The sequence below is a fragment of the Anolis sagrei genome, chromosome 1 (assembly GCF_037176765.1).
Source record: "Anolis sagrei isolate rAnoSag1 chromosome 1, rAnoSag1.mat, whole genome shotgun sequence".
NCBI classification, from domain to species: domain Eukaryota; kingdom Metazoa; phylum Chordata; class Lepidosauria; order Squamata; family Dactyloidae; genus Anolis; species Anolis sagrei.
This window is the reverse complement of record NC_090021.1, coordinates 5,629,967-5,646,523: the sequence shown is the minus strand read 5'-3', so window position 1 is coordinate 5,646,523 and position 16,557 is coordinate 5,629,967. Positions and strand designations below refer to the sequence as shown.

Here is a 16,557-nt window from a genome sequence, read left to right as displayed (position 1 = left end):
GCTGATTTACCTGGTATTGGAGGTGGGATTTTGCACAAGAGGCCAAGCAGCTTGAAACTGTTCTTGAAGCAAAAGGCAATGGTGTATTGAAGTGCATGGGGCACAAGTGCAGCCACATCCTGCACAAGTTTGTAGTCCTCATCAAGGAAATAGATAGCCAGATGAGTTCACTGGCAGGGAAAGCCCTTCCCCAATTTTCCTAATTCCAACAGACCTCCCTACCTCTGAGGATACTTGCCGTAGATGCAGGCGAAACTTCAGGAGAGAATGCCTCTAGAACATGACCATAAAGCCCGAAAAAAACCTACAACAACCTAGTGATTCCGGCCATAAAAGCCTTCGACAATACATTGTTGCTACTTTACATTTTTTTTTTACTTTTTCAAAATTACTCAACAACATGCAGCCACTCTCTAGCTGTGTCTTGCCATAATGTGAGTCACTTAAAATAAAAGCGATCATATTCATTCCTGACTTTTGGTTTATGGGAAATAGCAGGATGTGAGTGATTCAAGATCTGAGAATGACCAGCAAATCGATCCAGATGTGGAAATTCCCTTTGCCCTGAAACCGGAAGTGGACATCTGACCTGCTAAGCTCTGATTTGATTTTCTTTTTTGCCAGTCATTATTATTATTGAGTAGTACAGTTGTTTACGCATTAGATTAGGATTCACTGGATTCGAATCTTTACTCAGCCATGGAAACCCATTAGGTGAGGCACTCTCTCTCAGCCTCAGGCAACAGCAAATCCCTTCCAAACAAATTTTACAAAAAATCAAATCTGAATGTTGCAACAATTGTCCTGAATCAATCTGACAACCTTTTGCTTGTGAAACTCGGTGGTTGCTGTCACAGGATGTCCAACTCTTTGTTTGTCATGCAAGTCAGATGTTCCCACCTCAACAGCTTTAAACTTGCTCGCCCAATGATGCAGAGTACTCACATCCACACAATCACCATCAACAGCTTGCATTCTCTGATGAATCTCCTTTGGAGTAACACCTTCTGCTGTCAAGAATTCAATGGCTGCATGTTGCTTAAGTCGCATTGACTGACCATTTGTGCAGGGTTCCATAGTTTGCACTTTAACAACACAACCGTTCAATGTTAAGGCTTCCCGTCAAAATGGAACTGTAGAGGAGAGTTTACTGAACAAGCCAGTACCTCTGCATACCAGTACTGCCATCTGTTGCGGAGTGACGAAGGTGGAGGCATTACTTTTCATTCAACCCTAATAATCCTTCCAGTTACCGCCCAGTTTCGAATCTCTCATTCCTGGGCAAGGTGATTGAGAGGGCAGCAGCGGAGCAGTTGCAGCAATTCTTAGACGACACAGCCGGACTAGATCCCTTCCAGTCCAGCTTCCGTGCAGGGCATGGGACAGAGACTGTGCTGGTCTCCATCACGGATCACCTTCGATGCCAGCTTGACCAGGGTGGGTCAGCGCTGCTTGTGTTATTGGATCTCACAGCAGCATTTGACACAGTCGACCACAATCTTTTGACCCACCGCCTTGCTGCTGTTGGAATCAGGGGGGCAGCTTTAAACTGGCTGTCCTCCTTTCTTCACAAGCGTGGACAGCGAGTGGAGAGGGGAGGCCTGGTCTCTGAGAGGTCCCCTCTATCTTGTGGGGTTCCTCAGGGGGCCATTCTCTCCCCTCTGTTGTTTAACATCTATATGCGACCACTTGGTCAGCTGGTTCGAGGTTTTGGGCTTGAATCTTACCAGTACACTGATGACACTCAGCTGGTGTTGAAGATGGAAGACCGACCGGACTCTGTATCCGATTGTTTCCATCAGTGCCTTGAGGCCGTTACTGGATGTCTGCGTGCCAGCAGGTTGAGGGTGAATCCAGCAAAGACGGAGATCCTATGGCTGGGTCGACCGGGCAGTGGGGATATCCAGCTGCCCACCCTGGATGGCGAGGCACCACGCCTGTCATCATTGGTAAAGAGTCTGGGAGTCCTTTTGGACCCTCTGCTGACAATGGAGACCCAGGTCTCCGCCGTTAGCAGAACCGCCTTCTTTCACCTGCGGCAGGCTAGACGGCTGGGCCCCTCTCTGTCCAAGGACGACCTGGCTACGGTGATCCAGGCCACAGTCATCTCAAGACTGGACTACTGTAACGCCCTCTACATTGGCCTTCCTCTGTCGGTGATCCGGAAGCTCAAGTTGGTACAAAACGCAGCTGCTCGGCTTCTTGCGGGAATTCCGATGAGATGCCACATAACACCAATCTGACTACAGCTGCATTGGTTACCAATTGAGCACCGGATCACTTTCAAAGTGATGGTACTCACCTTTAAGGCCTTGCATGGTCTGGGGCCGATGTATCTGAGGGACCGCCTCACCCCCTACCAACCCCAGAGATCCCTCCGCTCTGAGGACCAAGATCTATTGGAAGTCCCCAGTGTCAAGACCTTGTGTCTAACAGCAACCAGACGCAGAGCCTTCACAGCAGTGGCACCATCACTCTGGAATACTCTGCCACCTGAAGTCCGTGCCTTGTGAGACTTACCAGCTTTCCGCAGGGCAATTAAGACATACCTGTTTCGACAGGCCTTTGATCTTTGATATTGCTGTTTTTAAATTGTTTTAAAATCGCTTTTAAATTTTGTTAGATTTTAGCCATTCTTGTGAGCCGCTCCGAGCCCCAGGGGAGTGGCGGCATATAAGTTTAAATAATAAATAAAATAAAATAAATAGTAGAAGAAGAAGACGACAACGAAGAAGAAGAAGAAGTGATTTTGGAGATAGGATCGAAGTCTGAATCTGAAATCCATTGATGTTTCCCTCTGGCCTTTTACGCATTGCTTGAAGGTCCTTTTGTGCAATGTTTTTAAAAATAACTTTGTGCATGAAACCAACTTTTTTTGTGTTCAGTGAGCCATCCCAAAGCAGATATGTCACTCTCTCAGCCAGTTTAGGGTATTTCTGGATTCTGGATTAGGGGTGAAAAAGCTGCATTGTAAAATGCGTAACACATCGCTCTTTTGTCCTTTGAATTGCAGGACAAATGTAAGGATATGGAGAACGCCATGCATGACAAAATCAAAGATTTTGCAAGAATGCAGTTTGACTATACACTCATTGGAAACCACAATAAGGTAAGCAAATTCCATGCAGGAAGAGAAACCCGGTCAATAGGTGTATCTACACTGTAGATCTATTGCAATTTGACACCACTTTAAATGCCATGGCTCAATGCTATGGAATCCTGGGAGTTGTGGTTTACCAAGGCACACACTCTCTTTGGCAGAGAAAGTCAAAGAATCACAGAATAACAGAGTTGGAAGGGACCCAGGGACCATCCATTCCAACCCCATGCAGGAAAAGCACAATCAAAGCACACTTGACAGATGGCTCCCCAGCCTTTGTTTAAAAGCTTCCAAAGGGAGGGGGGGGGGTTGCACTGGACTTGGAGGCAGAGAGCTCCACCTTGTACAACTAAAACTCCCAAGATCCCATGACAGTTAAAGTGGAGCCTGTTGGGTAATTTCAAAAAAGGGAAAATTACTTATTTATGTATTGTTTTATTTGCGGTATTTGTATACGGCCCTTCTCAACCCCAAAGGGGACTCAAGGCGGTTCACAGTGTTGTTTATTTATTTATTTACTGTATTTGTATACCGCCTTTCTCAGCCTATCAGCAACTCAAGGCGGTTTCCAACAAAACAGTATACGTAATATCATAATACAATTTTTTTTATCATGTCAGTGCAGCCAGTCGATTATATTACATTTCTAACAGAACAAAGCAAAAAAACAGGCAAAATACAAAATTTGTGAGTTTGGTAGTTGATTAAATGTCCTTTGACCAGTATCTGGCCACTTGGAGTGCTTCTGGTGTTGCTGCAAGAAGGTCCTCCATGGTGCATGTAGCAGGGGTCAGGGTGCATTGCAGCAGGTGGTCAGTGGTTTGCTCCTCTCCACACTCGCATGCCATGGATTCCACTTTGTGGCCCCATTTCTGAAGGTTGGCTCTGCATCTCATGGTGCCAGAGCTCAGTCTGTTCAGCGCCTTCCAAGTCTCCCAGTCCTCTGTGTGCCCAGGGGGGAGTCTCTCATTTGGTATCAGCCATTGATTGAGGTTCTGGGTTTGGGCCTACCACTTTTGGACTCTCGCTTGCTGAGATGTCTCTGTAGATCTCAGAAAACTATTTCTAGATTTAAGTCGTTGACGTGCTGGCTGATACCCAAACAGCGGATGAGCTGGAGATGTCTCTGCCTTGGTCCTTTCACTATTGGCTGCTACTTCCCGGCGGATGTCAGGTGGTGGTCGCCAGCAGTGCTGGTCGCTACAGAAGCAACCAGCATAATACAATTAAAACATTAAAACAGCATAAAACACAACAAGGCAATAAAAACAACCTCATTAGCGTCTCCTTATTATCAAGCATTGTCCAGTTCCATCGTCAAGTCGTCAGGTTTCCTATATGACTTACCTATTTGTATTTGTAAACACTTGCTCAAATAGCCATGTTCTGTCACGCACTGGGCCTGTAATAATTGTCTTTGAAATAGGACGTGCATCTTGTGCCCAGCGGGAATCCAGGGCGCCACGAAAGAGGCTCTCAAGGATTTTCCTGAAGAAATGGTCTTTAGATGGCTTGAAAGGTTAAACAAAGTCCTTTATTATTGAACAAATTAAACAGATATTTCTCAAATCTTCAATGAGCCAAACAAATGCTTCAAGGCTTTAAATCAACTGGTGGCTTCCTTAATCTTGTCCACAAGAGACAGGCAACTGTCTTCATTAATGGTTCTTATACTTTGAGAGGAAAACCCTTTTTTAACCTCTCCCAGGCTGTCTGTTATCTAAGTTTTGTTGGTGTGGGATCTACTACCGATTCCAAACTGCGTCTTGGTACCGAGTAAACCTACCAGACAAAGCTTGTAGATTCTCCAGCTGGAGTTCTTTGGGTCTGTAAAGCTGTTTTCCCTCTGGAATTTCTTTAAGATTTTAGGGCTGTTTCCCTCGGATGCTCAAAGGCTGAGAGGCTGCACACTCCCAGCCAGAGCTTTGGGAATTTCCCCCCAGAATGTCTTGAGAAATGAAGCTTTTCTGCAAGTGAAGCTTGTCCACGTCCTCTAACTTGGCTTTCTTCACTAAGACTAATTAAAAATGATCCCCTCTTCCCTTCCCATCTCCCTGGAAGAAGGGGCAGATCCAAACTTAATAATGATAGACAGGTGGCTTGCCCTATGACTGCAAACCAAAGGAAGCCACCCTTTTGCAGAGTCCCTGAAACTTTGGAATGCATGCAAACACTTAATAGAAAGAAAATAAAGTTGGAGCTCCTAGTACACACGTACCAGCACAGCCATGTTTTAACTTGCTTCTGAAACGTTAAGAGGGAGGGAGCAGATCTAATCTCTCTAGGGAGGGCGTTCCATAGCCAAGGGGACACCACTGAGAAGGCCCCGTCTGTCATCCCCACCAGACGTACTTGTGATGAAGGAGGGACCGAGAGCAGGGTCTCCCCGGATGATCTCAAGGTCCTTGGCAACAATTCAATGCCACTGATAAAAAACAGTATGAAACATTAAAGTTGATGCTCCCCTGGCAACACATTAAACGTGATTGAACACATCACATAAAATAACATTGCATATCACGCAAAAACATAGGCATTTTAAAAAGTAAATCAGCAACCAGGGCAGTAGTTTTAGCAGATCAGAAGCTTCTTGGGTGCAGCAGAAGAATTAATAAACTTTAGCAAATTTCAGAGTCAAGCTTTGAAAGTTATAAAAGACTTTAATTCTAAGAACGGCATTTCTGTTTAGGAAAGGATGCGCCCAGCTATCTCTCTGTCTGGAGACATCTTGCCTCTCTCCATGCTCACAGGAGAAGAACAAACATGGAGGAGTTGGGACTTTGAATAACTTTATTATAATTATAATTATTTACAAGGAGTATTTTTTAAGTAAAGTCCGTTTTGTTGTAGACACTAGTAGTTCGCGCACATACCACAACGAGCGCGTGCGTCGTGTACCGGCATGCCTTGGGAACAACTGTGCTCAGTTTCCGCTCTGTAGCTCACCTGTACGGTTCTGTTCTGTGCTTTAAAAATGTTTAAGACTATCAACTCACCCTCCGCATGTGAGGTTCGATCAGTGATACGGGTTTTGTCAGCAAGGAACCTGCCTGCTGCAGAAATTCATCGACAGATTTGTGAAGTGTACGGTGATACTCTTATGAGTGAAAGCAAAGTGTGTAAGTAGGTACGACAATTCAAAGATGGCCATGACAACGTCCATGATGAGGACCGCTCCGGTCGCCCTTCTTTGATTACAGACAATTTGGTGGCTTCAGTTGAAGCGAGGATTCGTGAGAACAGGCGCTTCATAATAACATGTCTCTCAAACGAATTTCCTGACGTGTCGAGATCAGTGCTTTACAACATTGTTTCTGAACACCTAAGGTTTAGGAAACTGTGCTCCCGTTGGGTCCCGAAACTCCTAACAGAGGACCACAAAAACCAAAGATCTGAGTGTGCGATCAAATCAAATCATCTGTAATCAAAGAAGGGCGATAGGAGCAGTCCTCATCATGGACGTTGTCACGGCCATCTTTGAATTGTCATACCCACTTACGCACTTTGCTTTCACTCATATCAGTCTCACCGTACACTTCACAAATCTGTCGATGAATTTCTGCAGCAGGCAGGTTCCTTGCTGACAAAAACCGTATCACTGAGCGAACCTCACATGCGGAGGGTGAGTTGATAGTCTTAAACATTTTTAAAGCACAGAACAGAACCGTACAGGTGAGCTACAGAGCGGAAACTGAGCACAGTTGTTCCCGAGGCATGCCGGTACACGATGCACACGCTCGTTGCGGTATGCACGCGAACTACTAGTGTCTACAACAAAACGGACCTTACTTAAAAAATACCCCTCGTATTAGGTTTCTTTGTATCCCACTTTTCCCTCCTTATGGGAGACTGATGCCGTAGTGCTTGACCCATCCCGAAGTGGCCCCTCTCCTTCTGCCTTCCTTTCAGGCGGAAGGAGTCCGGCTGCAAAAGGAGATTAAAAGGCAGTTCCAGGAGCTGCACGACTTCCTGTGGAACGAAGAGAAGGTGATGCTGGAGGTGCTGCAAGAGGAGACCCAGAGGAAACAGCAGCTGGTTGAAGACAAAATCAAAAAGCTGAAGGAGGAGAGTGACATCCTGCTGCAAGAAGTTGGCCAGCTCCAAGCTGACATGAAGGATGATGACGTCTCCTTCCTCAAGGTTATTTATTTATTTATCGTGTCATCAGCAACCAGACATGTGTATTACATTTCTAACAGAACAAAACAAACAGACAGGCAAAACACAATGTTTGCAAGCTTGGTAGTTGATTAGATGTCCTTTGACCAGTATCTGGCCACTTGGAGTGCCTCTGGTGTTGCCGCAAGAAGGTCCTCCACTGTGCATGTGGCAGGGCTCAGGTTGCATTGCAGCAGGTGGTCAGTGGTTTGCTCTTCTCCACACTCGCATGCCGTGGATTCCACTTTGTGGCCCCATTTCTGAAGGTTGGCTCTGCATCTCGTGGTGCCAGAGTGCAGTCTGTTAAGCGCCTTCCAAGTCGCCCAGTCCTCTGTGTGCCCAGGGGGGAGTCTCTCATTTGGTACCAGCCATTGATTGAGGTTCTGGGTTTGGGCCTGCCACTTTTGGACTCTCGCTTGCTGAGGTGTTCCGGCGAGTGTCTCTGTAGATCTCAGAAAACTATTTCTTGATTTAAGTCGCTGACGTGCTGGCTGATACCCAAACAAGGGATGAGCTGGAGATGTCTCTGCCTTGGTCCTTTCACTATTGGCTGCTACTTCCTGGCGGATGTCAGGTGGTGCGATACCGGCTAGTCAGTGTAATTTCTCCAGTGGTGTAGGGCGCAGACACCCCGTGGTAATGCGGCATGTCTCATTAAGAGCCACATCCACTGTTTTAGTGTGGTGAGATGTGTTCCACACTGGGCATGCGTACTCAGCAGCAGAGTAGCACAGCGCAAGGGCAGATGTCTTCACTGTGTCTGGTTGTGATCCCCAGGTTGTGCCAGTCAGCTTTCGTATGATATTGTTTCTAGCACCCACTTTTTGCTTGATGTTCAGGCAGTGCTTCTTGTAGGTCAGAGCATGGTCCAGAGTGACTCCCAGGTATTTGGGTGTGTTGCAATGCTCCAGCAGGATTCCTCAAGATAAAAATGGAAGATTGTTCTCCATTTCATCATGCAGACTTTCAATCTCCCCATACCCCACAAAAGACTGAGTTTGGCCATGAACGTCCCAGTTAATCCTCTGCCATTCCAATATACCTGGTGACTTGTCAAATGTCCTGGTTTCTCCTCCACTTTCACTCTCAGCTTGCTGCAAAGGGAGTTCCATGTGCAATTGGCAGTGGGGGATTCTGGGTGCATTTGCATTAGAGGATGGGTTTCAGATTGGGTTGCTGTGAGTTTTCTGGGCTGTATGGCCCCCGGCGGGCACAGTGGGTTAAACCACTGTGCTGCTGAACTTGCTAAGGTCACAGGTTCAAATCTGGGGAGTGGCATGAGCTTCCGCTGCTAGCCCCAGCTTCTGCCAACCTAACAGTTTGAAAACATGCAAATGTGAGTAGATCAATAGTTACCGCTCCGGCGGGAAGGCAACAGCACTCCATGCAGTCCTGCCAGCCACATGACCTTGGAGGTGTCTACGGACAACGCCGGCTCTTCAGCTTAGAAATGGAAATGAGCACCAACCCCCAGAGTTGGACAGAACCAAAACTTCACAATGATAGACAGGTCATTAGCCCTATAATTGCAAACCAAGGGAAGCCCCCTTACTGCAAAATGCATGGAACCTTGGAATATATGCAAACACTCAATAGAAAGAAAATGAAGCTGAAGCTCCTGGTACAGCCATACCAGCACAGTAACTGGTAGCAACTGTGCCGTTTCACACTGGATGATGGTTTATCCACCCTGGATGATATTGCTGTAGCTTGGTTTCTGCTCTTTGTTTTTTGCCCTTGGTTTGAACATGCACATATTCTAACATGGGATTCTCTTGCCTTTCTTTTTTCCTTCGCAGAAACACAAAAGCCGGAAACGCAGGTCAGTGTTTTGTTTTTCTTCTCGATTGTTTACTAACAACATTTTGTTTATTACCTCTTCTCAAGACTCATAGCAGGAAAAAACAGTCAAGGAAACTTAAGATATTGAGAAAGAAGGAGGAAAGAAAAGAAGATATTGTATAGAATGGAATGGTTGAAATACAGTACCGTGTTCCCTCACTTATCGCGGGTGTTACATTCCAGGACCACCTGCGATAAGTGAAAATCCACAAAGTGGGGACGTCATATGTGTACAGTACTGCCTTTAGGACAATGAACAATGGCTTCAAACTACAAGAAAGGAGATTTCATCTGAACATGAGGAAGGACTTCCTCATGTGAGAGCCGTTCAGCAGTGGAACTCTCTGCCCCGGAGTGTGGTGGAGGCTCCTTCTTTGGAAGCTTTTAAACAGAGGCTGGATGGCCATCTGTCAGGGGTGATTTGAATGCAATATCCCTGTTTCTTGGCAGAATGGGGTTGGACTGGATGGCCCATGAGGTCTCTTCCAACTCTTTGATTCCATGATTCTATGATTCAGTGGAAGCGAGGTATAGGACCGCCCGCTTCTAGGAGTGGCTCTGCCCACTCCTCTCTTCCCCTCTCCCCCTTTCATTCACTCACTCAATCAATCCCTTTGCCTTCCCTTTCCTCTCCTCTTCCCCCTCCCTCCCTACCCTTGCATACTACGCTTCCCACTGGCTCCCCCTCTCACGCCTGGCTCCCCCTCTCCTCCTCCTTCCCCACTCGTGCACGGCTTCTTTGCCTTTCAGTGGCTGCACTTGGAAACATGGCATTGGAGGAGGTGATTTTAACCACATGTGGGGGGTTCTCACAGGTAACAGGTATACAGTACAGTGTTCCTTCGTTACTTGTATATTTTACATATTTACATATTTAATTACTTATTAATCACCCTCCATCCGAGAATGCTCTAGGCAATTTACAGCTAAATTGTAAAAGATAAAATACATGCATACAGAAATTAAAAATTAACAGAGATTGAATGCTCTAGTAAAAAGCCATGTCTTAAGTGCTAGAGTAAAAGGCCCTCAGTCACGCATGGCTCTCATGTAGGGCGGCAAGGAATTCCATAAGGCAGGGGCAGGAATAGAAAAAGCCCTGCGTCTGATACTTTCCAAGTGCACTTCTCTTGTTGTTCATTCGTTCAGTCGTCTCCGACTCTTCGTGACCTCATGGACCAGTCCACGCCAGAGCTCCCTGTCGGCCGTCACCACCCCCAGCTCCTTCAAGGTCAGTCCAGTCACTTCAAGGATGCCATCCATCCATCTTGCCTTTGGTCGGCCCCTCTTCCTTTTACCTTCCACTTTCCCCAGCATGATTGTCTTCTCTAGGCTTTGCTGTCTCCTCATGATGTAGCCAAAGGACTTCAACTTTGTCTCTAGTATCCTTCCCTCCAGTGAGCAGCCGGGCTTTATTTCCTGGAGGATGGACTGGTTGGATCTTCTCGCAGTCCAAGGCACTCTCAGCACTTTCCTCCAACACCACAGCTCAAAAGCATCGATCTTCCTTCGCTCAGCCTTCCCTAAGGTCCAGCTCTCACATCCGTAGGTGACTACAGGGAAGACCATGGCTTTGACTAGGCAATGGATCTTTGTTGCCAGTCTGATGTCTCTACTCTTTACTATTTTATCGAGACTGGACATTGCTCTCCTCCCAAGAAGTAAGCGTCTTCTGATTTCCTGGCCACAGTCTGCATCTGCAGTCATCTTTGCGCCTAGAAATACAAAGTCTGTCACGACCTCCATGTTTTCTCCTTCTATTTCCCAGTTGTCAATCATTCTTGTTGCCATAATCTTGGTTTTTTTGACGTTTAGCTGCAACCCGGCTTTTGCGCTTTCTTCTTTCACCTTGATTAGAAGGCTCCTCAGCTCCTCCTCGCTTTCGGCCATCAGAGTGGTGTCATCTGCATATCTGAGGTTGTTAATGTTTCTTCCAGCAATTTTCACCCCAGCTTTGCATTCATCCAGCCCCGCACATCCTCGCATGATGTGTTCTGCATACAAGTTAAAAAGGTTGGGTGAGAGGATGCAGCCTTGCCGTACGCCTTTCCCAATCTTGAACCAGTCTCCTGTTCCGTGGTCAGTTCTGACTGTTGCTCCTTGGTCCTTGTACAGATTCCTCAGGAGAGAGACAAGGTGGCTTGGTATGCCCATACCACCAAGAACTTGCCACAATTCTCTAGGACTTCTTTAGGACCCGGTATATAGAGTAAGTCACGTTGGGCTGGTCGTTGCAACCTCCGATGATGGGAGAAGGAGAGGCGGTCCCTAAGGTACGATGGACCCTGGCCGTAAAGAGTTTTAAAGGTCAGAACTAGCATCTTATACAGGCCACGGTACTCAGTTGGAAGTCAATACAAATGCTGCAACACTGGTGTGATATGGCATTTCATGGGCGTTCTTGTGAGTAGCCTGGCTGCCACATTCTGAACAATACGGAGCTTTCGGGTCGTAGACATCGGAAGGCCCACATACAGGGCGTTGCAATAGTCCAGCCTACACGTGACCGTGGCATGGATGACAGTTGCCAGAGCCTCGTCAGATAGGTAGGGTGCCAATTGCCTCGCTTGTCGTAGATGGAAAAAGGCCTGTTTGCTGGCAGCAGCGACCTGAGCTTCCATTGTCAGCTGCGAATCCAGGACGGCACCTAAGCTCTTAACAGTGGTCGATGGAGATAGGGCGGCACCATCGAAGGTGGGTAATGGAGGAGTCAGACCTGCCGGGCGGCCATGCCAGAGAATCTCAATCTTCGCCGGGTTCACCTTCAGTCTGCTAGCACCTAGCCAGTTCGACAGAGCCTCCAGACATCGGGTGAAATTGTCTGGAATTGACGTTGCTCCAGGCATAGAAGGAGTTGGGTATTGTCCGCATATTGGTAGCAGTCCAGGCCGAAACTCTGAGCCAAAATTCATATTTTAAAAAAACCGTGAAACAGCGAGACCGCGAAAAGTGAACCGCGAAGTAACGAGGGAACACTGTAATAGGCCATAGGACAGCATTTCTCAACCTGGGGGTTGGGACCCCTGAGGGGGTCGTGAGGGGGTGTCAGAGGGGTCACAAAAGACCATCAGAAAATACAGTATTTTCTGTTGGTCATGGGGGTTCTGTATGGAAAGTTTGGCCCAATTCTATCATTGGTGGTGTTCAGAATGCTCTTTAATTATAGGTGAACTATAAATCTCAGCAACCACAACTCCCAAATATCACAGTCTATTTCCCCCAAATTCCACCAGTGCTCACATTTGGGCATATTGAGTATTCCTGTCAAGTTTGGTCCAGATCCATCATTGTTGAGTCCATATAGCTCTCTGGATGTAGGTGAACTATAACTCCAAAACTCAAGGTCAATGCCCACCAAACCCTTCCATTATTTTCTCTTGGTCATGGGAGTTCTGTGTGTCAAGTTTGGTTCAATTCCATCCTTGGTGGAGTTCAGAATGCTCTTTGATTGCAAGTTAACTATAAATCCCAGGAACTACCACTTCCAAATGACAAAATCATTTTTTTGAGTGAAGGACATACATTGGGTTGTTAGGTGTCTTGTGTCCAAATTTGGTGTCAATTCTTCCAGTGGTTTTTGAGTTTTTAATCCCACAAACGAACATCACATTTTTATTTATATGGATAGATAGATCGATAGATAGATAATAACTGGGTGATTGTTTGTTTGTTTTAGTTGCCAGGGATGAGGGTTTGTATGTAGTGGAGTGGGAAAACTATGGAGTTACTATTGCATTGGAATTATTATTATTATTGCTGTTGTTTTTGTTGTTGTTGTTGTTAATTTGCCGTGAAAAATCTAATAAAATGTTTTTAAAATGTTCCCTCCTTGTCTTTTCTGGACTTTGCTCCCCAGAATTGCATGGACCATTGAGAAGCCAGAAGCAATCCCATCAGGAACCCTGATAGAAATGACAAAATACTTGGATTCCTTACAGTATACGGTTTGGAAGAAAATGCTGGATATCATCAAAGTTGGTAGGTTTCATGGAGTGCAGCGTGGACGGCATGCAACGTGGTTGCAATGTATTTTGGCACAAAATGTGCCCAAAACCGATTGAATATTTGCAAGGATATATTTCCTTGCAAATCACACATGTCTTTTGCCTTCATGCATGGATTTTTTTTAATTCTGTGACTTGAGAACATACTGCAAGTTGCTTCTGGTATGAGAGAATTGGCCGTCTATGGAGACATTTCCCAGGGGACGCCTGAATGTGTTACCATCCTGCTGAGAGGCTTCTCTCATGTCCCCACAAGCTAGAGCTGACAGACGGGAGCTCACCCTGTCTCGTAGATTCAAACTGGCAACCTTAGGGTCAACCCAATCTTCAGGTCAGCAGTCCAGCCGGTAAAGGGTTTAACTCATGGCGCCACCGCAGTGGAATGAAAGCAAATGGGACAAGTGTTGTTTTCCCACTGCCTGCTTTTCAGGCTAGCCAGGAAAGGGATTCTTGTAGCCACAAGAGGGCAGCAATGCATGACTAACCAAGTGTGCATCTGCATAGCAGAATGAATGCAGTTTAGCACCACTTTCACTGCCATGGATCTGAGCTAGGGAACCATAGGAGTAGTAGTTTTATGGGGCCACTCGCCTTTGCTGCCATAGACTGGGATATGTAGTTTTGCAAAGTTGTTCTCTGGGCAGATCTAGGGAAGTAATGCTACCCCTCTATTCTGCTTTGGTTAGACCACACCTGGAATATTGTGTCCAATTCTGGGCACCACAATTGAAGAGAGATATTGACAAGCTGGAAGGTGTCCAGAGGAGGGCAACTAAAATGATCAAGGGTCTGGAGAACAAGCCCTATGAGGAGCGGCTTAGGGAACTGGGCATGTTTAGCCTGAAGAAGAGAAGGCTGAGAGGAGATATGATAGCCATGTATAACTATGTGAGAGGAAGCCACAGGGAGGAGGGAGCAAGCTTGTTTTCTGCTTCCTTGGAGACTAGGACGCAATGGAGCAATGGCTTCAAACTACAAGAGAGGAGATTCCATCTGAACATTAGGAAGAACTTCCTGACTGTGAGAGCCGTTCAGCAGTGGAACTCTCTGCCCCGGAGTGTGGTGGAGGCTCCTTTTTTGGAGGCTTTTAAACAGAGGCTGGATGGCCATCTGTCAGGAGTGATTTGAATGCAATATTCCTGCTTCTTGGCAGCAGGGGGTTGGACTGGATGGCCCATGAGGTCTCTTCCAACTCTTTGATTCTATGATTCTATACTGTTTTAATCTTTATTTATTAATGTTTATGTTTATCATAGAATCATAGAATCGAAGAGTTGGAAGAGACCTCATGGGCCATCCAGTCCAACCCCCTGCCAAGAAGCAGGAATATTGCATTCAAATCACCCCTGACAGATGGCCATCCAAACTCTGTTTAAAAGCTTCCAAAGAAGGAGCCTCCACCACATTCCGGGGCGGAGAGTTCCACTGCTGAACGGCTCTCACAGTCAGGAAGTTCTTCCTCATGTTTAATTGTTATATTTGTTATTCTGTATTTTATGATGCGGCATTGAATTATTGCCAATTGTAAGCTGCCCTGAGTCCCCCCAAGGGTTGAGAAGGGCGGGGTAAAAATGTTCAAAATAAATAAATAAATAAATAAATATCTCCTTTTCCCACAGTCCCATTCAGTTTCGACCCAAACACTTCCACCGGTTGGCTGGAGGTTTCCGACGACCTCTCCAGTATCAGCGCCTGCACGTACAAGCTGATGGTGGAGGTCCCCGAGAGCTTCTCCAACAGCATGCCCTGCGTTCTGGGCTCGAGGAGTTTCACTGGAGGGCCCCACGCGTGGGAGGTCGACGTGGGCAGCAACGAGTACTGGTACATGGGTGTGGCCCGCAAGACTGGCGGCCATTACTGGAGCATCGGGTGCGAATCTCGCCTGGGCTCCGTGTACGTGTACCGCATGCAAGGCATCGGCAACAAGAGCCTCTCCTCCAAGTCGGTGCTGTCCGACTCGGGGTGCTGGAAGGACTTGAAGCGGCTGAGGGTGGAGCTGGACTGCAACGAAGGGGAGCTTTCCTTCTACAATGCCAAAGGCAGGGACCACATCTATACTTTCCACGACATATTTGGGGAAGTTTTCCCCTATTTTGGCCTCCGCGCCTCTGATGCCTCCAAACCTCTGAACGAACCGTTCCAGATCTGCCCGCTTCAGGTCCGCATCAAAGCGGACTATCCCAACTGACGAAACCTCCCTCTTCAATTAATCCTTTGTCATATTATTATTATTATTATTATTTTGCACTCATTATTTCTTTTTCTTTTGCAAACTTAATCTACGTTGATGGAGTAGGAGGCAGCAAAAGCATTGGATCGATCCAATTTCAGTGTTTGGGGAATGTAGAGCGACGATGCATCTATACAGTTTGACCCTGCTTCAACTTGCCACAGCTCCATGCTATGGGAATCCTGGGAGTTGTAGTTTGGTCAGGCACCAGACTCATTGGCAGAGAAGGCTGAATATATCACACCAAACTACAACTCCCAGGATTCCATGGCACTGAGCCGTGGCAGTACGAGTGGTGTCCAACTGTGTTAATTGTACCGTTTATGTAGTTCAGGCGTGGGCAAACTTTGGCCCTCCAGGGGTTTTGGACTTCAACTCCCACAATTCCTAACAGCCTACCGGCTGTTAGGAATTGTGGGAGTTGAAGTCCAAAACCCCTGGAGGGCCAAAGTTTGCCCATGCCCGATTTAGATGTACCATAAGAGAACACAGTTAGTAGTATAAGCTTTCAGAGCCATGTGGTGCATCTACACAGTAGAACCAATGCAGTTTGACTCCACTTTAAATGGTCTGGTTCAATACTTTGGAAACATGGAGTTGTAGTTTTACAGGGTCTTTAGCTTTCCCTGCAAAAGAGGGCCAGAGTCTTGCAAAACTACAACTCCCATGGTTCCATCGGATTTCACAATGGAAGCTAAAGTGGCATCAAACCGTTTTAATTCTATAGTACAGATGCATGCCTAGTCCTTGTGATTCCTGGAGAGAGGTCGCACTCTTGTTTTGGATTTGAGACAAAACCTTGCTCTTTTGTTTATCCCAAATTTTGACCCAATAGAAGTAACTGCTTCAGATAGATTCTGTTTTGGTTTGTGGGGATGTGAAGCGAGGCTGCATCTGCACTGTACATTTAGCATTCTGGAACCACTTTAACTACCATGACTCAATGCTATGGAAACATGGGTGTTGTAGTTGTGGAGATCTTCCACCTTCTGTGTGAAAGAGTGCAGGTGCCTCACCAAATTCCAACTTGTCTGATTCCATAGTATTGAGCCACGGAGGTTGAAGTGGTGCCAAACTGCTTTAATTCTATAGTGTAGATGCATCCTTGGTCCTTGTGATCCCTGGGGAGGTTACATTCCTATACTGTGGCTTGCAGAATTAAATATATCAATAAGAACCTATCTATCTTACTGATATATTTAACCTAATTAAATATATCAATA

At 46.4% G+C, this 16,557-nt stretch overlaps 1 protein-coding gene across 1 annotated transcript in view; it reads left to right on the top strand.

The window, feature by feature from the left end:
• The window catches only part of TRIM35 (tripartite motif containing 35), a 28,933-nt gene extending 13,201 nt beyond the window's left edge, over positions 1 to 15,732 (top strand). The window contains exons 3-7 of the mRNA XM_067462559.1: positions 3,014 to 3,109; positions 7,010 to 7,240; positions 9,058 to 9,080; positions 12,957 to 13,078; positions 14,724 to 15,732. Coding sequence (XP_067318660.1) covers positions 3,014 to 3,109; positions 7,010 to 7,240; positions 9,058 to 9,080; positions 12,957 to 13,078; positions 14,724 to 15,292 — 1,041 coding nt within the window. The 3' untranslated portion in view covers positions 15,293 to 15,732. The remainder of the gene's footprint in view (positions 1 to 3,013; positions 3,110 to 7,009; positions 7,241 to 9,057; positions 9,081 to 12,956; positions 13,079 to 14,723) is intronic.
• The last annotated feature ends 825 nt before the right edge of the window (positions 15,733 to 16,557 follow it).